Consider the following 26,542-nt stretch of genomic DNA (forward strand, 5'->3'; position numbering starts at 1 on the left):
GGGGCAGATAGATTAGTTTAGGGTATATGGATTTAAGATAATGGAAACCAGTGGTTGCTGGATAATATCACTTGACATGTGAGGGTATAATTCAATAAATGCTAGCTTACCTATATGCTAAGAATAATATGCTAATGATTGAGATATGAAGTTGAATTATATGATGTGGCTGTTATCGATGTGTGTGTGTGTGCATGTAGGCAATGCATGATTAATGATCAAGGCTGGTATAATAGTGTAGTGGTCAAATAGAATTAAAAGCATGTGGTCTGATAAAGCTGGAAATCCTGAATAAAATAGGGGCGGCCATGTGATGATTTACTTGAACAATGTTACTGATATTTTATTAGTGATATAGGTTGCTTATGCATGGGGTATTAAGTGAATGGATCATATGATATGGTTCCTGATTGTGTGTATAAAATCTATAGTGATATTATACATAACTTGCGGGATTTAAATTGCTATTTGATAAATTTTAAGAACACTGAATGCATGAACTGGGATTTTTGTTTGGGCTGATACTTGTAAAATGGGTTGTTAGAGATATCGGAATGGTTAATTAGTACTGAACACACACATACATATAACCTGGATGATTGGTTTCGGGCCACAAACAAACCCGTTCACAGCCGGGTCACAACAACGACACTGGGCCACGAGCTTAGTGTGCACACGACTCAGCTGGGCCAGAATCAATAGAACAACACGACTGGCTTGGGCCAGCAAAGTTTGGGTCGGATGAAACTGCCAAGGCAGTGGGCTGCACATGATGTAAATCGGACTGGACCTTAAATGTTTGGATCTGTTAGATATCGTGATACACACATGTTTTAACTTTGAGCCATACACATGCTAGTCGATTTTGTAGGAATGTATATGGTGTGTTTTTGCGAAACATAACAGTGGACTACAAGCTGTAGTGATTGTATATGTGCTAGTAACGATGTAACCTATTGGTGGGCTGTACACGTTTATATTTGGGCGTGAAATGTGTGATAAGTAGATCATGTGTATGTGAATGACATGTTTGGATAATTACTTACCAGCGCTTGTTGTTTGCTATAATCGGGTGAATAAATTGTTATGATTCAAAGTGTATGGGTGCGTTACGTGAACTATGAACTATATATGCTTGATGTGAATCCTGAATACGTGAGTTAGTGTAACTGACTGTGGCGATAACCCTTTTAGGGCGTGGTTGGTCAAGCTGGTAAACGAATAAATAATCTTACCGAGCACATCAAGGTGAGTTCACTACATTCGAGCATGCGTCCCGGTGGTTGGGACAGTCAGTGGGTATCCCATGGGGGGGATGACTCTTTGGGTAAAAACGAGTATATTGGTTAATATTCTCACCTATCATCTTTTGTAAGTCCCTCATCGGGTATTAGTTAGTAGCGCTACTTAGGTTTGGCACCCTCACCCCGTGCCTGTAGAGGACGGAGGTGAACTAATGACCCAGTCTGGCCCAGTACTAGATAGGAGTACGTGGGAAGGGCAGTCGTGTATTTCAGGAGCCGTCATTGTTCGGAAATGAGATATTAACAATAATACTTGCATTGATTATTGAACTGTTCTACATACAACTGATAACAAACGTTTTCTAAAACTGTGAACTCGCCAGCGTTGTCTGATACACTTGTTATATGCTCGCAGGTCGTTAGGTGTTTGGAACAGGAGCTTGTTGGCTGGAGGGCAGGAGTGGTCATGGTCATGCTGAGGACTTATTTATCAAACACTTATTTGTTATGATCGTTTAGTATTTACTTTATGAATTATTTATGCTTCCGATGAACTTATGGGTTTTGGATAACTTATGTTGGGATTTCAGTATTATTAAATAATGGAATTTTATTTCAAACTTGTGATTCAATGTAATTGGTGGCTCATTGCTAGTCGTCACACGCCTAACAAGGACACTCCCTAGGTGGTAATTTGGGGGTGTGACAGTTTGGTATCAGAGCCACTGGTTATAGTGAACTCGGTTTTAAAAACGTTTTATAAAACCAGACTATAACTGAACTGATCCGACAGTGACCATGACACTCAGCTCCAGACTGCAAGGTTCGTTTCTCATTTACTATTGCATAGTATATCTAGTGTTTGCTTATGAATAACATCACACGTGAATGCACACTTAGCACTGCAGTATGAACTTCTATGTTACCAACCCATGTTACGTGTTTTAAGAGTGCGACTCTTCTTGAACTTTCATGATCTATGTTGTGGTGTCATCTGTCTTATTGCTCGAATTCGGGGAACCTTTTAGCGCGAGTTAAGGGGCACTGAGATAAGCATGCAAATTGCCTTATTATTATGGGTGCACACATAATAGTAATGTGGGGTGCATGTGAGTCCCAGTAAGGCTTAACGAATGTGAGAGGGGTTCCGCTCTGTTAATGATGTTATGTTAGAACTCAGCAGTCTATAGGAGTCATAACAGTGATTGTCTCCTACTCGAACACGATCTTTTCACCCCTTTCTGAATCCTTACGAATCTCGATGCTATCGAGTATCACCTGATCACACATCTGAACGCCTAGCAAACCATGTAGAATGCTAGGTGCTTGCACGGACGTCCCTGGGTTGGATGTTACAATGTCGAAAGATTGGTCTGTACCTCCCTCACTTCTCTTTGTTTGCTGGAACCCAATGTATTGACGTCTTAGGTCCCGAAGTGCGATCACTTCTGCAACACTCTCGTAACAAACCGTGTATTACTCAAACAACTTGCCGCATCGGTGGACAAAAGGATGAGAGTAGTACTATACCGACTTTAGTATTTGGATGACCCTGGTTACCAACAGCGAACACCATCAATTTGATGCCAATCGGATCTTTAACCCCAGTCAGAGGCTCATGGGAGCCAACTCCCACGAATTTATCAGGACATGAACGATGACAATTGACCATGGTGCGGAAATGTGAAACGGCCAGCACAAGGAGTAGTGTTTTAGGACGTGGCACGGAAATGTGACAAGATGGACTTTGTCGGTGAAAGAGCGTAGGACCCCGTTTCAGGCAACGACGTCAGAGGTAACAGTCACGACGACATCAAGGTATTCGTAACTATGGTCTACAGTATGGAAATGAAGGTGCCCACGACATGGGTTGACCGTTGTTAGAATCAAGATAACAACAACCAAGGGAACGACGACAATATAAACACTGGAAATGATACTCATGGAAGGGCACTTATAGATGGCGTCGGCAACGCCAGGTGTAGTGACAACAGGGTAGCTTGGATGGGTAGCTATGTGCTTCATCTTTGTTCTGTTTAACCATGATGCTTCTTAAAACTGAACTTGTTGTGGAATCGGCTAATGGGCAGTCAATTGGAACCTCCTATGCTCGATGGGATGCAAACTCGACCTTAGGGGACAGGTGTTCGACATCGACCTTCCTTCCACTACTCTTGATGGTAGCAATACAGTAGTTAGTATGGATTGGTTATCCAGAGATCGCGCAGAAACACCATTGAGGAGAAAATTTTGTTTGGAGAAACGTTATTTGTTCTAAAGCGTCAGAGTGGTGCAAAGGTTAGCGCCATTTCAGCTATGTAGGCCAGAAGTTTCTACAGAGGGATTACTCCGCTATACTAGCAACCATTACTGATGTTAGGGCTAAGGAAACAGAGGATCAAGGATCCACCAATCATTCGTGATTCCTTTTGGTGTGCTACCCAAGGAACTTTCGGGTTTACTTACACAACTGTTAGGCGAAAACTCAATCTGATCTCGCGCCAGAGGCAGCCCTGACTACCCGCACTCTTACCGTCTTGCACCAGGACGGTTACAAGAGCTGTCTAATCAACTACAGGAACTGTTGGACAAGAGCTTTATCGGACCTAGCTTTTCGCTTTGGGGAGCCCCGGTTATATCCGAGAAGATAAACCTTTTCGTATGTGTACTGATATTCAAGAACTCAATAAGGTGACAGTTGAGAACCGTTTGCCACGACCATATATTGACAACCTGACGACCAGTTGCGGGGTCGAGCTTCCATTCAAGGTTTGAATAACAAACGAGCTATTGTCAGAAGGTAGTCTAAGGGGAGAATGTGCCTGCAACGGCATACCAAGCGCAGTGCGGCCATTTCGACGTTGAATTCCAAGGCTTTTGAGCTAATCATCACACCAGCAGCGGTATGGATCACATGAATCAACCATGCTTATTGACGAAATGTTGAATCATTTCCAGGAGAAAGGAACATCATGGGCAGCTTTGTATCTTATTTGAGAGCTCCTGAAGGGGGAGCCACACCGCGCGAAGTCTTGATAAATGTAACTTCTGGATGCAAGGGATACGTTTTTGGTCATATAATCAACGAAGTGGGAATACACGTGGATCTCGCTAAGACCTGTTTTGGTTAGAAACTGATCGACACCAGAGATCCCTCCGAGGATGCAGCAATTTTTGGCCTCACTAGACACTATCGCAGATTTATCACAGGATTCTCGGAGATCGTGCAGCTTAAATCCCCTCAGCACAACAAGATTTGTGTTCGTGGAAGATAAAACAGGAGGACGTCCTTTCAGCTTTTGAACCTTAACTCTGCAATGCCCTGAGCATCGTCTTTACCCGAGGGTACGGGTGATCTAGTGGTATACCATGATGTTTTGACTCAGAGTACCAGTTACACGCCGATGCAACACGAGAAGGTGATGGTTTACATGGTGGCATAACCAGAGGAATTGCACGACTCACAACCTGCAGTAGAAGCCATGGTCTTTGGATTTAAGTTGGAGGCATTACTTGGACGGTACCAAATGCACTGCTTAGACTGATCACAAGGGCCTCCCGTGTACTTGCGATTCAGAAAAGCAAACTCAGATAATGGCATCGCTGGATGGAGTTTTGGACGATTTCGACTGTGAAACTTGAACGTGCACGAGCTTGGCAACTCGCTATCGACTCTAACCTACCTGATCAGACTTGCACTTGGCAGATCGGACGATATTTTCTACCTTATAGAACGAATGTGAATCTCATTATACGACAACCGTAGGGGACTTGTGTTGAGCAAAGCACACCGGCCTCAATATTCTAGTCGTCTGGGTATTGGTGAGAGATATTAGAATCTACGAATCTTGTACTGATGATCGGGCATGAAGGCCCGCCTAGATATGTGTGTGTATGATGGTTGACTCGTTAGAAAGTTAAGGCGAAGTATCAGCAACCAGAAACACCCATAGGGAAATGGGGACAGACTGCCATGGATTCTGTCTACTTGCAACTCGAAACGGAAATAATACCACTTGGGTGATCGTTGATTGTCCCACATTACCAACAAACCTTCTTACAATCAAAGAAACTGACAAGTCCTCACAGATGTGAATGTTCCTCCGAGAGAGGCGGCTTTTAGGCACAAGGTGCCAACTCTTATTACCTCCGGTTTTGAGCTATACCTAATTTATGATAGGCGATACACAACACCCTTGGCTTACGTCTAGACATGAGCATTACTTATCATCATAGGACGAACGGTTTGAGTAAACGAACCCCCCTGACACTCGAAGACATGCTGCGAGCATGTGTGGAATTAACTTAGGGTAAATTGGAAGGACGTATACATCTGGCTGGGTTCTACTGTAGCTGTTACCCTTCTAGTGTTCAGACAGCTCTTTTTGAGACATTGCATAGATAATAATGCCAATCTCCTCGTGGACTGAGGTGGATGGCAACCTAAACACGGGTCCAGGACTTGTACTCGAAACTCTTGGGAAGATTTCTCGGATCGGAAATCGTTTGGCGGCAACGAATGACCGTCAGGAAGCTGAAAAGATTAGGAAACACTGGGGGTTCGTTGTAGGCGGTAGTATCATGTTGAAAAGCTCGCCCGGGGAGGGTGCGGTACACCATGGGAAAACGTGGCAAGCCTAGTTTACGATATGTTAAGACATTTGGATTTCTGAAACGGATCGGTTACATGACTCACAAACTTGAGTTACCTGGTGAATTGGGTAACGTTCACGATGCCATTTATGCCTCGAATCCAAAGAAGTGTTTGTCCAACGGAAACTAGTGATACCCTTATTAGAGCCTCAGACTAACGACAAGTTGCAGTTGTCTTGGAATCTACTGAAATCATGGAGCAGGATGTCAATATCCGTTAGCATAGTCGAATCCCAATCGTGAGAGTTTGTTGGAACTCAAGACGTGGACCGAAGTTCACGTGGGAACGCAATGATCGGAGTAAGCTCCAGTATCCCCAGTTGCTCAAACGGTTGTATCAATTTCTGATATCATTGGCGAATTTCGAGACGAAATTCCCTTTCAAGTTGGGGATGATGTGGCACCTGAGCAAAACCCGCAACAACCTTGATTTTCTCACTTCGTTCCTCTGTGATTACTTACCAAATTTCGGGACGAAATTTCTTCCAAGTTGGGGATGATGTGACAACCCGTAATTCCCCGTAGTTCTAAGGTGTGTGTCTTTTGTGTGACTTTTCCGACTCACTTTCTGTTACGCTTGGATTGCACTGTAGTTTTTATGCTTGTACATTATTCATTATACTTGATTAAGTTACATGTTAAAGAATATCAGTGAGTTCTGGTCAACGGTTGCCTTGTAAGTTTGGACCACACCTCTCTAATGCCTTGTAAGTGGGTTGGGCTGCCCAAGTCTTAGTAACACAAGCCCAAACCAACTGGATATAGGGATTACATGCGGCTTTCCCTATGATACGACATCACAACTTAACACAAACCCTAGCTTTAATATTCTCCCCTCGTCGACAGTGATTTTCACCTTGTTAAAGCTTCCCCTTGCATAGGTAGATCGTTCTAGTGGCTTTGAAACGTGGTATGTTTACTCATCATTACTAAACCGATTACGTGTATTATGTTGTTAACTTATGTGTGGGTAATTGGACATGCATGATTTATGTTTAACAATCGATGAAACATGTTTGAGGTTTGTGTTTGTGAGTCTGAACCAATTAACTTGACTAAGTGCATGATTATAGTTCTTGATTATAGTTAATAACTGTATCGTAATACATGATGAACATATGGGTTAGTTCTTGTTAATTGATCGCAATCACATGTAGGTTGTCACAATTTGATAGAACCATCTCGGGTCTGATGGGATTCCGAATTCTCATGTATGGTAATGAACTAAATTATGTGATAGTGCATGAACCTGGTGTTAACTTGATTAGATCAGGGGCAGATAGATTAGTTTAGGGTATATGGATTTAAGATAATGGAAACCAGTGGTTGCTGGATAATATCACTTGACATGTGAGGGTATAATTCAATAAATGCTAGCTTACCTATATGCTAAGAATAATATGCTAATGATTGAGATATGAAGTTGAATTATATGATGTGGCTGTTATCGATGTGTGTGTGTGTGCATGTAGGCAATGCATGATTAATGATCAAGGCTGGTATAATAGTGTAGTGGTCAAATAGAATTAAAAGCATGTGGTCTGATAAAGCTGGAAATCCTGAATAAAATAGTGGCGGCCATGTGATGATTTACTTGAACAATGTTACTGATATTTTATTAGTGATATAGGTTGCTTATGCATGGGGTATTAAGTGAATGGATCATATGATATGGTTCCTGATTGTGTGTATAAAATCTATAGTGATATTATACATAACTTGCGGGATTTAAATTGCTATTTGATAAATTTTAAGAACACTGAATGCATGAACTGGGATTTTTGTTTGGGCTGATACTTGTAAAATGGGTTGTTAGAGATATCGGAATGGTTAATTAGTACTGAACACACACATACATATAACCTGGATGATTGGTTTCGGGCCACAAACAAACCCGTTCACAGCCGGGTCACAACAACGACACTGGGCCACGAGCTTAGTGTGCACACGACTCAGCTGGGCCGGAATCAATAGAACAACACGACTGGCTTGGGCCAGCAAAGTTTGGGTCGGATGAAACTGCCAAGGCAGTGGGCTGCACATGATGTAAATCGGACTGGACCTTAAATGTTTGGATCTGTTAGATATCGTGATACACACATGTTTTAACTTTGAGCCATACACATGCTAGTCGATTTTGTAGGAATGTATATGGTGTGTTTTTGCGAAACATAACAGTGGACTACAAGCTGTAGTGATTGTATATGTGCTAGTAACGATGTAACCTATTGGTGGGCTGTACACGTTTATATTTGGGCGTGAAATGTGTGATAAGTAGATCATGTGTATGTGAATGACATGTTTGGATAATTACTTACCAGCGCTTGTTGTTTGCTATAATCGGGTGAATAAATTGTTATGATTCAAAGTGTATGGGTGCGTTACGTGAACTATGAACTATATATGCTTGATGTGAATCCTGAATACGTGAGTTAGTGTAACTGACTGTGGCGATAACCCTTTTAGGGCGTGGTTGGTCAAGCTGGTAAACGAATAAATAATCTTACCGAGCACATCAAGGTGAGTTCACTACATTCGAGCATGCGTCCCGGTGGTTGGGACAGTCAGTGGGTATCCCATGGGGGGATGAGTCTTTGGGTAAAAACGAGTATATTGGTTAATATTCTCACCTATCATCTTTTGTAAGTCCCTCATCGGGTATTAGTTAGTAGCGCTACTTAGGTTTGACACCCTCACCCCGTGCCTGTAGAGGACGGAGGTGTACTAATGACCCAGTCTGGCCCAGTACTAGATAGGAGTACGTGGGAAGGGCAGTCGTGTATTTCAGGAGCCGTCATTGTTCGGAAATGAGATATTAACAATAATACTTGCATTGATTATTGAACTGTTCTACATACAACTGATAACAAACGTTTTCTAAAACTGTGAACTCGCCAGCGTTGTCTGATACACTTGTTACATGCTCGCAGGTCGTTAGGTGTTTGGAACAGGAGCTTGTTGGCTGGAGGGCAGGAGTGGTCATGGTCATGCTGAGGACTTATTTATCAAACACTTATTTGTTATGATCGTTTAGTATTTACTTTATGAATTATTTATGCTTCCGCTGAACTTATGGGTTTTGGATAACTTATGTTGGGATTTCAGTATTATTAAATAATGGAATTTTATTTCAAACTTGTGATTCAATGTAATTGGTGGCTCATTGCTAGTCGTCACACGCCTAACAAGGACACTCCCTAGGTGGTAATTTGGGGGTGTGACATCATTCCTATCCCATCTTTTCCGAAACCAAGGTTTCGGAGATCTTTTTATGTACTCGTTAATATGTCTGTCTCATTATTAGGGATTAAATGTGAGGGGTACCAGCCTCTTGACTCATCATTCATCCCAGGGGTCTCTTTGGACTCGCCTGTTATATACAAGTTTCTACCACATTTATATACGTGTTAACTATACTTCATTTTACTACCACTTTTATACAACCTCATAGGTTGTTTATGGTGCGGTTCACCTTTTCATCACTACCGTTTCTTATACAACCCCGTAGGTTATTTATGGTGCGGTTCACCTTTTTATTTTCGTTATTGAATTCCTTGGACCTTGACTGTAGTCTAAGGTTACATTCGTTTTCCTTTTTAAACTAATCTTCCAACTTTATGATCCCCTTACGTCATTTACGCGTCAGTTTGTCCTACGCTTTGCATTATCTGGTTCTTACCTGTACTTCTTTACAACCCGTTACCCGGGTTCTTTATCTTAATGTTTTTAACATTCTTGTTTCGCTAGTTTGCGTTTTTTCTATCTACATCCCTTTACGACCCATCACATAGGTTCATTAATATTTCGCGCTTCTATTATTCGGTTTGCGCCTATTTGTACTACCAATTTCTTATACTGTATTTGTCTCGTTTGACTTATTCGTGTGAGGTTTTATCACTTATGAATGTCAAAGTTCGTTCTTTATTCGACCCGTTCAACTCTAAAATAGTTGAATATAGTTATCAAAATTTCTTGTTTGCAAATTCTCACCGTCTTTTAGTCATGACTCATATTCCGAGTCTTTTGACTTTCTTTTTCGCGTTCCCATCTCTCGGTTTACGCATTCACCCACAATCCTACCCGTCCATCGGGTATCTTTACCGAAGTCATCGTCAAGTAACCATTCTTATATGGTTTTAGACATCTTCTGAATTTATTTGATCGCCTTAGCGAAATCCATCGCTTTTATTTAGTCAAGTCTTTTATTCTTTATTCATTCTGTTTGACATGTTAGTGTGAATTTCATTACTTATGACAGTCCAAATTTTATCTCTATGCTTAACATTCTCATTAGTTGGTCTGTATTTTTATTTACTTTGATTTTTGTCCCTTCTCTCGGGCTCATTATTCTAACGTAGTACGCTTCCGTCATCGGGCTTGCGCTTACGTTTTTACCAAACATCCTACTTTTTGACTCATTTGGGTACCATTTAAGTTAGTCCCATTCACCCCGTCCTTACTACATCGGACGTAAATGTGTCCACTACAAGAAGTTCATGGTATCATATGCCACTACTTACTTGGCCAGAGTAAGCGGTCAACACATGACACACATGACCTTTTTATAGCTTTCACATCACGCCCTATGTAAGTAATGCCTCTATTTATTTCGTATCTCTGGTTTCATTTAGTAAAACCTTATTTAATTGCAAAACGACAATCATTAGTTTTACTAGTTTTACACTTGAACATATATATTGTTTTCTCTTTTATCAAACTATTATATAATCATATTTGTTAGTGTGATGGTTACACTTCTCAATAATATCTGTATTGAGAATATACACTTGGATAGTTACTTCCGTCCAAGTTTCCACACAGACTAGTTTCGTTATTGTTTTGTTATTCATCCCGTGAATAACACTTATTTCTACTTAATGCGATTAATTTATAATGTGCACCTGGTAATGCTTGCCCTAACGGGCTTTCCATGCCGTTAACCTTGTTCGCGACTATTACGCGATTTAGGTCCTTGGTGAGTATGCTCCACTTGTCGTACTTTGGACCGTTCCTCTGTCATGCCCGTTACTTGTTATACTCTCGCCATCTTCAGATGGGAGTATCCTTCAACCAAACATTTACAAAAGTTAGTAATTTCGACATTAATAGACACCCGTATTGTAATACAAGGCTCTTTTTTTTTTACTATACATGTCAACGCACGTGATTTCGTTGACTATACCTGTCGTTTTCATTGGGGTAACGTGTATTACACCATAACCCTATGTGTTGTTCACAACACTTTACCATGCTAAACCATTAATAAATTATACTTACCGGATTTTGCGATCAAGCCTCGAACCAAACACGCCTTCCCGAGTAAGAACACAAGGTTTAAGTCCAAGTATAGTCCCCACTATACTTGAATTTCTTAAACCAGGGCTCTGATACCAACTTGTAACACCCTATATATATAATTGAATATTTTATTATATTTTCTGACTAAATGAGGTCCCATTTTGTTGTTTTTTTTAAAGTAATCATAACTCGCACGACTGAGTTTCACGAATAACTAAATGAACCATCATAATGGTTATCTATACAAAATTTTATTGTTACAATTTTAGCGTATGCGGAAGCTTATTATAAGGCGGGTGACGTTTCGTATCCTTGTTCGGTTCTTGCCTTTCGCCTGATCTTTATCCAGCATGAATTACATCTCTTGACTTGTACCTAACATGGTTACACCCACCAAATCATTAGTTAATCATTGTGTAAAAATAATACGATCAAATAAATCTACTAATATAGAGTTTTAAGAAATCAATGGAACAAACAAATATCAAGGGGCTCACCGTAACCTACTGTGACACCGTAAGTTACGGTGGCAACCTTTGTGCTACGGTGGTTAGCTACTGTATTACGGTGGACATTTGTGCCCAGGGGCCACCGTAACTTACGGTGACACCGTAAATTACGGTGGTGCCCAGTTCAGCTTTGGTATTTTGTACAAAATCTCGATTTTCCATCTTTTGTTTCAATTCCTACACTGTTTAAACGCTATTTTAACATCCCTAGACTTAGAACCTAGGTTAATCTACCCTTCCTTGGTTTATATGACGCCTATGGTCACTTTTACCTCGGAATAACACGCCAACATCGAATCCATTTAGTGGTATTTTTCCTCTATACGACCCGTTTGGTTCCCTTCGAGTCTACCTCACTTGTGGTAATCCCAACTATCCAACCACTATCATGTCTTACAATTTCTAAATCTTATTGCATGAAACTTCGGTAAATAAAATACATAATAATACACTATGACGTAGTATCAAAACGTAACTACAAGTTTATGTACTAAATTCATGCCCACTTTTAATTTTCCAATTTATATCTTCCTTCCCAACCACAATCATAATGGTGGTTGGATAATTTGTCAAAACTCTAAAATTTCCTTTCCAAGGGGTGTTTTAGTCAAAGTTTAGACTTTTAGACAACTCTTAATTCTACTAACCGCTTACCCCATTATGAGGTGTATATTATGCAAGTCTATTAAACATAAATTGTGACCCAACCATCTATAGCCGACCATGACCCTTCACAAGGGTATCATTATTTTTACGTACCTGGCACGGGTCAAGACGTTGACCCGTTAATACTATCTTGCACATTTCTAAATCCAACTAGTAACATCTCCTACTAGTATTTTGTGCCTCCCTGTAAGTATGGCACTCACACAACACATAATCATCTATGCTCGGATTCAAGTGGTGTTTTTGTCACCACTTGACCCGTATGACCATTTGGTGATTTACACCATTGGTTCTACTTAAAATCCCTTTGTTAATCACTCACAATGTGGTTAACCATTATTTTACCCATTCCAACCCGCTTGGTGCTTTACACCTTCTAATTCAATTTCAAGTTATCTTGTTAATCACTATGGTGTGATTAACCTTATTACCCATTTTGACCCGTTACTAAAGAACCTCAATTCCCAATCCTCCAGTAAATCACCAATATTTGATTCACCATTAATTACTCGTTTTGACCCATATGGTGATTCACAACATTAGGTACTTTATGAAACACCTTGTTAATCACTAAATGGTGATTAACCTCTTTTACCCGTTTATTATTAAACATGGTATTACATATAAAATTTGCACATCTAACTAAGAGTGTAAGTATTACTTACCTTGCGTTCGCATAGCATTCCTCGCATCTTCAATTCGTTTGACCCGTTCCTCTTCAAGCTCCCATCTAGCTTGATAAGAATCAAACTAATACCTGACATCCATAAGATGGTTAGCTTGATCATTCTACATAATGATCATCATCCTATGGACCATTTTCACGCTTATTTGACATTCGATTTAACATGTACAATCCAATTCAATGACCATTTAGAATACATACTTATAATATGGTTCTTCCTTTCTATTGCTCACATGAGCTTTCAACATTACAATGACTTAAATGGCCATGATTATATTCCTCAATTTCACCTAGGCATTTCATCAAGCACCTAGTGTGCATAAGTTTTTAACCAACATTTTCTTTTTATTTTCCATTCCCATGAGATCCAAGATCACCATGTGAGTGGAAATTTTCACATGATGTGGTCATATACCTTCCTAAGCATCAACTTAACAGTTTCCACGCAATTAAAATGTACCAATTTATCCATGATTTATCACATATTAAGTTTCTACCTCATAACCCACTTAGGGCAAGGTTACATGACATAAATCTTCAATTTATCAAACATGCAACTATATAATTGTGATAAACATCACTAATACAAGTACATAACATCATTAAACAATCGAATTCAGAATCTATCATGCTCCTACATACATCATAATTTGCAAGAACACCTAGCTTCACATACCTTGAGTTGTTTAGGTACTAGAGACTTGATTTCACACTAGATTCGCCTCAATTTCATGTTGAATTCGGGTTTTTAAGGCTGAATCTTGCTTGTTTAAGCTTGAGTTCTTGAAACCCCTCTTTCTCCTTCTCTGTATGTCGACCCACACACCTTTGTGTGTGTGTGAGTTGTGTGTTTTCTTTACAAAATGTGCAGAATTTTGTTTATCTTTCTGCCTTTGGAACCTTTGGTCCCTCATGTTTCACTAGTTAGCTTAATTTAACATTTCCCCATGTATTTTTGTGTTAGTAAACACTTAACTAACTAGGTTGTTCCCCACATTCTATGAAATTTCCATATAATTATATGACAACACCTAATTATAATATTTACCCAATATTAAAATATTGGGATATTTTAAAATAGTATTTTCCCAATATTAAGATATTGGGATGTTACAGTTTCCTCATAATCAATTCCTTGAGTTTGAGTGAACCCTTTCGCTACAAGCCTTGCTTTGTAGGTTTGCACATTTCTATCCATGTCGGTCTTCTTCTTGAAGATCCATTTGTTTCCTACAGTCCGACATTCGGTAGGAAGATCAACCAAATCCCAGACTTGGTTATCATACATGGATTGCATCTCTGCATTTATGGCTTCTTGCCATTTCTTGGATTCTGAATCCAAGATTATAGCTTTGTAAGTAGCAGGCTCAGCTTCATCAATCATGAAGATATCGTCATACCTTTCAGGTGCACGACGATCCCTAATACTTCTTCGAACACTTGGTGTTTCTATTGTTTCTTGAGTCCTCTCAGGCTCAACTTCAACAACAGGATCAGTTACTTCTGGTTCTGTCTGAACAACTGGTTCAATCACTTGTGATTCTCGAATTTCTTCAAGGTCCACATGGTTTTCTCTAATCCCTCGCGCCAGAAGCTCTTCCTCCAAGAAAGTTCCTCTGTGTTTAGTGAAAATCTTTTTTTCAGTGGGATGCTAGAAAAGGTAACCGATCTTTTTAGTGTATCTGACGAAAACCACTTTCTCGCCTCTAGGATCTAGTTTATCCGAAGATTCTAGAGTGACATAAGAATTACATCCCCAGACCTTAAGATAGGATACTTTAGGTTTCTTTCCATGCCATATCTCATAAGGCGTTTTGTCAACCTTCTTCGTTGGAGCTATATTCACAAGTCTTGCGGCAGTTTCTAGAGCATAACTCCAAAAGGAGCGTGGGAGGGTAGTTCGACACATCATTGATCGAACCATATCTAATAGAGTTCGATTTCTCCGCTCAAACACACCATTATGTTGTGGTGTTCCAGGTGGAGTGAGTTGTGAAACTATTCCACATTCCTTTAGATGGTCGATGAACTCCTAACTAAGATATTCACCGCCTCGATCTGATCGAAACATCTTAATAATTCTATTTAGCTGATTCTCTACTTCGTTTTGGTACTCCTTGAACTTTTCAAATGTTTCATGTTTATATTTCATAAGATAAACATAACCATATCTACTGAAATCATTAGCAAATGTAACAAAGTATCTTTCTCCATGTCTTGACATTGTTCTGAATGGACCACATACATCTGTATGTACAAGTCCCAACAGATCATTAGCTCTTTCACCAACATTTGAAAAAGGTACTTTTGTTAACTTTCCACTTAAGCATGATCCGCATTTGCCAAACGTTTCTGAACCCTTGGAATCTAAGATTCCTGCGGTTTTGAGTTGTTTAAAAAGATTCTCGCTTATGTGACCAAGTCTACAATGCCACATATACGTATCATTAAAGTCTAACTTATTACGTTTATGGGAGATGTTGCATAGTATGTTATTGTCTTGGATTTCTATCTCATAGATTCCATTATTTGGTTTTGCATCAAAGTAAAATACATTATTAAAATAAGTAGAAATAAATTCACCATTAAAATAATAATTGAAACCTTGTCCATGCAAAGCAGAAACCGAAACAATGTTTCTAGTAACACTAGGAATAAAATAAACATTGTTCAAAACAAGTTCTAAACCAGAAGGAAGTAAAAGAACATATTCTCCAATCGCCTTCACAACAACTCTTTGTCCATTGCCAACATGGACCTCTAAGTCGCCCTATTTCAGCTTCCTAATCTTTCTTAGTCCCTGCAAAGCATTACAAATGTGAAAACCACATCCTGTGTCAAACACCAATGTTTTGCCAGAAAAAGAAAAGATTTCAAAACATATATACCTGAGGACTCTCCTCCTGAAGCCTTGGCTTGCTTTAGTTCAGCTAAACACTTAGCACAGTTTCTCTTCTAGTGCCTAATTTCATTACAATAAAAACTCTTGGCATCCTTTTGAGGTTTCTTATTTGAAACAGATTTGCCTTTGCCCTTCCCTTTGCCCTGATTGCCCTTTTTCTTGGTGTTAGATTTCTTAACATGACCCTCCTTGATCATCAGCACTAGTGCAGTCTTGCTGGGTATATTCACCTCAGCAGTTTTGAGCATGATGCAACTTTGCAAGTGTCTTCTCCATCCCGTTCATATTGTAGTTCATAATGAACTGATCATATGACTTGGGCAATGAGTTGAGGATAATATCCCCAGCTAACTCATCACTCAAGGGGGATTCCAGACGAGCCAAGTGATCAACATATGCCTTCATTTTTAGCACATGAGCGCTAACTGATGTACCCTCTTGCATACGAGTGGTTATGAGTGAACATTTCCACCAGGTGCTCATTCATCTCGTATGCCATCATATCATCCATGGTCCTTTGAAGTTCAGGGATCATGGATGCTAACATTAAATATGAGACTTTCATAGAGTCATCAAAGTGCTTTGCATAGTTCCTATATGCAATAGTTTGCTGATTGATGGGTTCATCAGGGACTGGCGTATCAAGAACATACAGTTTATTCTCCGCTTTGAGAACAATTTTCAAATTGCGGTGCCAGTCCATGCAGTTGGAGTGGTTCAGTTTGTCCTTCTATAAGATGGACTTGAGAGAGAATTGGGAGGAATTGTTTTCGGTTGACATCTACAAAATTCAAAATTAAGATGAGAACCCGATTCATCAAATCACAGTGAATTGGCTTGAGCACTATCCACTGGTATGATTATGTAGGTAAACAACGATTGTTAATTGTGTCTACTACACAACTCTCCATTTGGGGTTATCACTTAAATGTGATGTATGTTTAATCCCAACTATGCCCACTTGATGAACAAGCGATGTTTTGTCCTTTACTGTTAACTGTAATACAGCCTATGTTACACAGGAAACGCGATGATTACCTTCTTTCATGATGGATGCCCAGATGCAGGGTATAGCACTAACATTTGGGTTCGATTTAGAATGAAGTGTTAACTCGTTAAGGGTGGCATAAAACATCAATTTAAAATTTGGGATTTATTTAATACTTACCAAAAATATTTTGAATAACCCATACCATGAGGCGAGTTACACAACAGTTTATAAAATCCAATTTTATTTGATTCTGATAATAGAAACTCTTTTCCACACTCGTCACGATATAGTTTTTAAATACCCTATTAAACTATGTTGGTCGTTTATCGCAAACGATCTTGTTTTAAATTTTTATAAAACACTTTTATTAAATATACTTTTCAGTTTTATAAAACTTGATTTAATAAAACCGTTGTCTTGATTATGAAAAAAAAATTATTTATTTTTGGTTATCTAGATTATTTACAATAAATAAAACACAACCACAAAACATAATAATAAAATAATCGAATCAAGCCCCTAATAGGTCGCCCGTTTTGTTTTAGCCAGAAACAAAACAAACTAGTCTTAAGGGTTTCAAAAGCTAATTTTTGAAAGCTCCCACTTGACCCGTGATCTCTATCTTCATGGTACCTGTTCGCCATTTATCTTGATCTTAATCTTAATCTTGTACTTGAAGGATTAAAATAATAAATTTTAAAATACAATAAAACCAAATCTATTCTAATCCTATCTATTACATCAGATCCAATATCCGCAAAAAAATACAAATAAAAAATACTATTACATTGGATCCAATATCCGCAAAAAAAAATCAAAATAAAACCACAACCATAACAAACACAACCATGACAAGGGTTATAACCTAGGGCTCGATTCACATCACAATCCATAGACAACCAAAAGCTTTTGATCTTTTGTTAAAATAAATAATTTTCGACAAATAAACATAGATCAAAAATATAACTTTACCATCTATATGCGTGTAACCGTGGCTCTGATACCGCTATTGGGAATCATGGTATCAAAACTTGAAGCGGAAGCGGTTTACATATTTAACAAAAAATCGATTATATACATATATAATCATGGCCGATTTTGATTTTATAAAATATGTTTGATTTATTAATCAGATTAATAAATACTTCCAATCAGGATCAAGGTTATACGCGTATAAACAAATAAATAGAAAAACAACCATAGAGGGTTTTAGTAATCAACCTTTGACGACTACACCGGAATTGTAACACGTGGGTTACAACGAATCCTTGCTAGTAGGAAGTTCACAACCGAGTACGAGATACCCAAAGGTAGAACCGGCCAAAGAGACGAGGCGGCGGAGGTGCTCCGGTTCGCGGTAGGTGGCGGCGGCCTTAAGAGGGAGTCGGCCAAACTTGGGAAGGAAGATAGGGTTGTGTTTTTGATAAAAGATGTGATTAGGGTTTGCACCTTAATGTTCCTTTTATAAAAATTAATCTTACATTAATCCCCCTGTGGTTATACAATTATAACCTCTTAATAATAATCAAATTAATATTAAGTACTTCAACTATTATTATTTCACAAACAATAATCCACTTACTCGTGAACATATACGAATCGTGTACCAACATGTAACTCTTCGGATCGTACCGAGTTTGGTTACGTTGACTTTAATTACGATCGGACATGTACATATCTCCAACAGCTTATCGTCTTCATAAGGTGTTTACATGCATCCATGGGTTGTACTTACAAAGAAGTTGGTTATAATCTTTGATGTTACCAAGGTGTATTAGTGCCTTGGCATTTTGCTTGTATGCTTCTTTAGGTGGTCGGTTGTCGTGATATTCTAAACATAGCTCGAAGCTTCCTTGTCTTTTTGGTGAGCTACTTGTTTCTTCCCCAAAATTTTTTTCTTGTGGATTGTTATTGTGCTTTTATGCTTTATAAGCTTTGTGGGTTTTAATTGTCATCCCAAGATTATACACTTGTAGAAACAAGAGTATGGCAGGAGGGAAGGTCCAGGATCAAATCCAAAATGTAGCTCATTGGTCGGAATTTTGGGCTGAATAAGACTCTCTTTTTATAGGCAGATTGCTCTGCCCAAGAGAGACTTGTGCCAGCTGGTACCTTCTAGTATTGGTAAGCTTATCCTCCCTTGACGTTACTTGTAGGGTTAGCCTTGCCTCTTTAGGTATGTTCCAGGTTTATGTGTCTCGAGGACACCTTTATGTGTTTTAAGGAGAAGTCTAATCAATTTGACTTGTTGGGTTAAAGTTCCAAAGTTGTACAGTAACTTTAGCTCCCTATCACCAACCGTTGGTGTATCAGCTTCTCGTCGGGAGCCTTTAGCTTTCGACTTCCAGCTACTTACTTTCAGTTTACGTTTGTTATTCTTTGTTGTTTTCTTGTGATTGTTATTGACCTTGGTTTTGCTGACTTGGAACTCCGAGTACCCATGTCATCAGCCCCCCAGTCATGAGTATCGATGTTGCAAATATCGATGCTTATGACTCTAAGTCTAGGGGTTTTTATCTTTTAGTCTTGCCTTTCGAAAGTCTTTAGCTTCTTTGCCATGAAGGTCCTTTAGCAATGCGTTTTGATTAAACACTTTTAACTTGTGAGTTAGGTGCTTTACTTTGAAGCTTTGGCGAGGTTCAATTATGTTGTACCAAGTTGCTTCGGTGATTGAGCAAGCTTCTTTGGTTGACCTTGGCCTCGTAGGTTTAGCTTATACTAGATTCTTTGTAGAAGGTCTAGCATGTGATGCTCTTTAGCTAGCTTGATAGCTTCCTCTAGCAGTAGAAAGTAACATTAATGTTGGAGGGAAGCATATGCATTATCCTTCTTAATGATTCTATTTGAGGCTTCTTTGGTTTCTCAAGAGGCAAACTCTATTTGCTTCCTTATTCTTGCTTACTCCTTGGGTGTAACTGCATCTGCAACAATATGCTTGTGACTGTGTTAGCAATATCCTCGACATGTGTAGTTGCTCACCTTCTTGTCTTTTTAGCTTCTATGTTTCTTTAGAAAATGGGAGTTTAGGTACCTATATCAGCCCCCAGTCATAAGTAGTCATGACGTAGTTATGGGTGCTTGTGACTTAGTACATTTCCCTTCAATTTTGAACCTCTTGTTTATGAGCTTCTTCTTGGAACTTGTACGCTTATAAATTGTTGAGTTTCCAAGCTCCATTTTTTGTTTATGAAGTTGTGACACTTCCTTTGAAGCTTCTAAGCTTATGAGCTTCTTTTGGTTAGTTGAGAAGCTGCTAATAAGGTGCTCAAGGAAATCTATGCTTGTTTCAAGTAAACTATTGAATTGGGAGCGTTTGAAGCCTATCAATGTTTTCTTGAACGTGTGACCCTATTTAGCATTGGTCGTTCTTGCGAATATGTTCAAGCATTAGTTTCTTTGTGCGCCTCCTTGTTCGGAGGTATCTTCTGTTTTCGTATGCAAATTATAATTTACCCATCATGTTTTAAGGATAGGGTAGCTTCTAAGTTATTATAGCTGAAATAATTTGTTTGGCTTTCGATGGCTTTCCATTGTTGTTTCTCATTATGAGGTATGACCGTCATTGGTGATTAGCTTACTTGCTTATGCTTAATATTGCCATGAGTGTGCTCCTTGCTAAGGTTGCTGTTTAGAGACTCTTTGAGAGCAGCAAGAAGCTTAATGGTTTATAAGCTTCTTGGATGAGTTAGTTGTGGCGGCTGCCCAATGGTGTGCGGTTAAGGTTCTAGGGTCATAATAGGTGAAAGCTTTGTAAAGCTGACTATCTTTTGAGCTCCCAAGATCACCATAGGCGAGGACCTACTACGTTGATTTTTTATTGGGCTTCTACGATTACGTGAGGTAATGAACTTGAAAGCTAACTTCCTTATGAGTTTCTAAATGTTGCATTAGGTGAGTAGCTACGATGCTAATTGCTTCTAAGCTTCTGGATTACATCATGTGGGAGCCTGAGAAGCTTATTTACTTCTTAGCTTCTAAAGTCACATTAGGTAACGACTTGAGAAGTTGGTTACATTTGGGTTTTGAGGTCATAATAAGGACCGGAGAAGCTAATTTTCATTCTACTTAAAGAATGTATTTTTCTTATCAAGTAAGGAGAGTGACTTGCCTTGGAAGCGTTTTAGAGATAAGTTTGTGCTAAATGGTAAGGTATGTGGGAAGTTGCTTTATAATCTTCTTAGTGAGCGAGCATGACCTTCATTCCTTTAATAGCTCCTTAGCTGGAGAAGGTATCTTTTTTTGTTTTAGAGTTATTTGTCTTTTTAAGGGGAAGCTGGGCATCTGCCCTAGGTGATGTGCTTATTCCCATAAAGGATTATGTTGTATGATTTTACGAAAGATCTGTTCTTCCTTAGGTAATGCTTGTTTGGCTCGTGTGTTTGAGATGTTGAGCTGCTACCATCTTACCTTCTTTGCTTCCAGCTGGAAGCTTCTTGACGTAAGCTGTTTTAGTAGCTTTGGTAGTTTCTGGCCTGTCCTGTATTGACAAGCTGCTTGAGTGTCTTCTGACCATGAGCTGCTTGAGTGTCTTCTGACCATGAGCTGCTTTTGTCGTTTTTATTAATAGATGCTTAAAAATAAACGTGTCTTTACTTATAAGGAAACGTGTTTAAGGTGCCTAAGGCACCCTTTACGTTATCAAGTAGTAAAATCATAATACAAACTATATAAAATAGTAACACTCTTAAGTTACATTAGATTTATAAATTGTGTTTGTTACAAAAGTTTCAAACACATTGCTTACAAAGAACCTGATAATCCAACTCCTGAAGTTGATGTAGAACACAATGAATTAAACTGAGGTGTAGAAAACAAATTCTTGGAAATTACTCGGTATGCCGCTTCGGTTAGATGTATTCCGTCCCAACTGACGTGTGTATCGGGTTCATCACACACGGTTGCACTTACCTCTCCACATTGCACTGTTGGGTCGACATTATACCGCCCTTCACCTCCACAACACGCCTTCAAAGCTCCGTTCGTGAACCCTATAACATGTAACAAACATGAGTTGATAATGGAGATGACGAGCGTGTTGGGTTGGCAGTTTGACAGTTTTGGATGTTTTGTTTGCGTAAAAGACTTCAACCCTAACTCAGACTAGTCAAACGGGTTCAACATGTGAACCCGAACACGACTTGTTTGACAACCCAAAGCCTGATTTTTGTTGTGTCATGTTTCGGGTTGTGTGAGGAATATGTAGGTATGAACGTTGTTATTAATTCAAGTTTCTTTACCGTATTTATATGGAAAACGGTAGATTTCCATTGCAGCATTGTAGTAATCGGCATAGAAGATGTTGACATCAGGATGAAGATCTCGGACTTGCTTTAACTTTGTTTGTAGCAGTTTGTTGTGGTATTCAGCAAACTGGTTTAACCGAACGAGGCAACCGGTTTTAGGATCATACTCTTCATTCTGTGAACCGCAAACTGTCAAATATGATGCAGAGCATCCAACTGGAAAGTTTCCTGGAACAACTAGTGTCTTGGCACCCATTCCAATTAATTCCTGTAGTTATAAAAATAATGAATCATATAACGTTGTTTAAAAATCAAATCTTGTATGATTTGGGCAGGTTCTTACATTGATTGTTGAGATGATGGTATCAACAACAAGCGGAACAAGTACTTCAACCTCTTCGATTGGTTGTCCCCAAAGAATTGGATAGTTGTAATCATTTCCTCCAATCTCTCCCACGAGGATCAAAGATCGTCCAATAAAATCTCTACAATCTGCACAGAATTATGATCGGTCAGTATAAGCTAGAACCCACTAGCTCGGGTTTGAAAAAAGAAAATTATGTTAGTTACTTGATTCGTTGCCACAAATAGAAGGCAATGATTGTTTAAACCATGCTAACTGAACTCCTAAAGACGCATTTGTCATGGGATTTACAATCCCTCTTGGTTCAAGAACTGATGGATCCAATGCTGTTGCACCCGCTACTGCAAAATTCACTCCTTGTTTGAATGTCACCATGTTGTTGTTCCCATTGTCTTGTAGAAATGGTGGTGTCAGCGGCAACCCGAGCCTTTCAGCTAAATAAACCAAGAAAAAGAAGTAAAACTGTGTAAAAGAAATGTAACTTGCGCTGATGACAAATTTGATCCAAAAAAAAATGTGATAGAAGACAATGGTTTTCTTGTTTTTTTTTTTTTACTATATGTGAGGCCCCAACAATATCTTGCTAACCCATTAAATTCGACAACACATGGAACCCACCAATACCCTACTAACTAGTGAGATCAGAAAAACTCATGGTACCCTATCAATACCTGCTAAGGCTATGTGTAGTGCTTTGACTAACTAAAATGTGAACCCGCTTATCCGTATAATCGAAGTCAACAGTCAAGTCAATCAAGCAAAACTAATCTAAATTGTTTCTAAAATGGGACAATATGATTCAATCAACGTTGAAATCGTATAAAATCAACAGTTAGCTAAGCAGAATGAAGTTACCGAGGAAATCAATGATGAGGCGGCCATTCGAACAACGGCCGGTGGTTTGATTCATAAAATTTTCACCGTAAGGTGGTAAAAACACTGGAAACACTTGGTTGGATATCGAGGCGAGGTGTTTAAGGTTACCGGTGTCAGCAAGGGAGTCGCCGAAGCTGATGATGGACGTATAGCATCCATTAGCATACAAACAACTACTCCATAGCCACACAAAAATCACCAAAAAAACTCCAGAAGTTATGGAGATTGAAGAAGAAGCCATTGGAAGACAGCGATCAAAAATTGGTCTGTTTGTTTACAGAAATGATGATTGATTGCTTGTTCTACCTACCCATTTGCAAATGCTCTGTTCAACGGTTTACCTACCATTTTCCATTTATAATGGTGATTGGTCCGTCTGTCAAAGTCAAACTGACAGTGATACGAGAATATAAATTGCCATTAAAAAAATAAAATAAAATAAAATCATAAAACCAAGTTTCCTTTTTTTGACTAAAAGTAAGGTCCGGTCAAAATCATAAGATTTCATAAAACTAACTTCCCCAAAACAAACATAAATTAAAATTAAAAAATAAAATAAAATAAAATAAAATCATAGGCTTGTGACGACCGGTTTGGAGGTTCATTGGCAAAAGCAAAGTTTTTGGTAACATCTAGGTTTGAAGGTATTGGGTTCGAGTCCCACAGACGACACATGACTAAAGAAATTTGTCATATTCATAAAAAAATTTGCCATGATGACTTGACATCAACCGCAGGCTTATGACCGGCAGTATGTACAGCGATCAAAAAAAAGTTGATCCCTAGCATAGAACTTGAAAGGACACAAGCTCGAGCATGAGGTCTTATAAGTTAACAAGGGAGACTATGCTTTTGCTTTGTGTTGAATCTCACCAAATCTAAACCTAGTCACTAGTCACTAGACAAATTTCTCAATGTCCAAAAATCGAATTTTGACCCGTTAATACACATTTTATGATTTTCATAAAATTAATAAATTCGTAAAGTTAAATATACTAAGTTTGGATCAATTGTGAGTAGTACCCATGACCTATTTGGTTTAGTGGTAAAGTTAGTGAAAGATAAAGGTGGAACTAAAGTGTTAAAAAAAATTACAGTTCAAAAAAAATTTGTGAGTAGTACATTCTTAATCTGACCAAACTTAAACACATTATGATCATACTCCAACTGCTAAATCCAAATCGTAATATAAATCAACGCGGAATCGCAACTACGCATCCCTATAATCAAAGCGAAAGCTATTTGATCACAACTAACTAAACTGAATGACATTAAGTATAAAATACAAGACAGAGAGATAGAGAATTAGTTACCAAGGAAATCGATGATGAGGCGGCCATTGGAACAACGGCCAGTAGATTGATTCAAGAAGTTTTCACCGTAAGGCGGTAAAAGAAGTGGAAACACTTCTCGGTTTGATATGGATCCAAGCTGTTTAAGGTTACCAGTGTCAGCAAGGGAGTCACCAAAGCTGATGATGGACGTATAGCATCCATTACCATACGAAAAGCAACTCATTAACCACACCAAAATCACTCCAAAGCTTACGGAGGATGAACAAGAAGAAGAAGAAGCCATTAGATTAGAGAGATCACAAAGTGCTCTGTTTGTTTACGATGATATGATTGCTCTCTTATAGTGATCTTACCTACCCCATTGACGATGCTGATTGGTCCCTCAAACATAGGGATATGTGAGATAAGATAAAAAGTATGGGCAGAAACCCATTTTTTACGATCGATGTTCTTTACGGGCTAGTAATGTGGGTGGGGAGTCTATCTTTAGATCTTTAGATAATATAGAAAATGTGGGGAATCTATCTATCTATCTTTAGATAATATAGAAAAGTGTTAATGACTTTGGAATTGTTTGCTTGGACTGTCTGACAAACGGTTGGTACTCTTTCACCAAATCTTTCTACCGGCTGATAACTGCTAAACATACAATCAAGTTTTACATAATATGACATTAATATTAGGCTAAAGGGTGTGGGGAGCATGATTGGGTCATTAATTGCCATGTAGGACCATTAATAAATTGCTATACCATCCCTTTGCTTCATGCACCATGGTTGGCATGGATTAAACCATGGCAACCATGAGCCTCCTTTCTTTTTTTAATACTTCTTTTTCCTTTTTTACAAATAAATTAAAATAAAAGAATAGTGGTTTGGGTCATGACCATACCCATAGGGTAGTGGTTTTGAATGATGAATTAAAAGCAAGTGACATGACGCTGATGTGGAGGATCATGAAGTCCATAAGGATCATGACCACACCTTATAGCCTTAGCGGAGCATATTGTAAATTAGGAAACAAGCATATTCTGCATATTCTTAGGAGCCATTCTCTCCATTGTATCTTTATATAATATTGGTTGTTGTAATGTATCGATGATGGAATAGAATAGCATATTACTTTATGGTATCAGAGCAAATTTTCAAACCCTAAACATCCATTGTGCTGCAGCCTCTTCTTTTTCTTTTGAACAGAATATTTTATTCACACCCCAAACCATACGAAAGGTTTACAGCAGTTGCTGTGACCCATTACCATCCACATAATATCATATTTTCTCCTTTTGTTTTTTTTACAGCCATGACTGGAAAGAATGGCAGCACCGACCCCTCATCTCAATCGGCCACGACCGATACTAAGCACCTTCACCCCGTTTATTCTGTCACAAACATTCAAAATAAAATCTGAACCCTTGACGGAGATAAAGTCACCTACTCTGCTTGGGTCAAACTTTTCAAACTACATGCAAAGGGATACGAGGTTCTGAAGCATATCGATGGCACTGGCCCACCAGATGAATCGGACAAGAGTTACGACTCTTGGGCTAAGATAGACTCCATTGTCCTACAATGGATATATGGTACGCTATCTGATGATCTTCTAGTAAGAATTCTCGATGACGAAACCACGGCTCAAAAAGTGTGGAACAGGTTACAATCTATATTTCACAACAATAAGAATTCCCGTGCTTCTTCTCTGTTATCGGCTTTTACCACTACAACCTTAGCCTCATGTTCATCTTTGAATGACTATTTTCAAAAATTAAAAGATATTGCTGAACAACTTAAGGATGTAGATCAACCCGTTACGGAGT

At 38.8% G+C, this 26,542-nt stretch overlaps 1 protein-coding gene across 2 annotated transcripts; it reads right to left on the minus strand.

Annotated features, from left to right (window-relative positions):
- Window positions 1-21,594: 21,594 nt before the first annotated feature.
- LOC110920818 (GDSL esterase/lipase At1g28580) lies at window positions 21,595-25,192 on the minus strand. 2 transcript variants are annotated; one of them, XM_022165016.2, is made up of 5 exons: window positions 24,745-25,192; window positions 22,762-22,989; window positions 22,535-22,683; window positions 22,186-22,459; window positions 21,595-21,936 (listed from the first exon to the last, which is right to left on the minus strand). In XM_022165016.2, the coding sequence occupies exons 1-5, from the start codon at window positions 25,007-25,009 to the stop codon at window positions 21,689-21,691; spliced, it is 1,164 nt and encodes a 387-aa protein (XP_022020708.1). In that variant the 5' UTR covers window positions 25,010-25,192; the 3' UTR covers window positions 21,595-21,688. The 2 variants fall into 2 exon arrangements, with proteins under 2 accessions (XP_022020708.1, XP_022020709.1); XM_022165017.2 differs by lacking the exon at window positions 24,745-25,192 and adding an exon at window positions 23,411-23,760.
- Between the last annotated feature and the right edge of the window lie 1,350 nt (window positions 25,193-26,542).

This window comes from Helianthus annuus, chromosome 17, assembly GCF_002127325.2.
Source record: "Helianthus annuus cultivar XRQ/B chromosome 17, HanXRQr2.0-SUNRISE, whole genome shotgun sequence".
Taxonomy (NCBI): domain Eukaryota; kingdom Viridiplantae; phylum Streptophyta; class Magnoliopsida; order Asterales; family Asteraceae; genus Helianthus; species Helianthus annuus.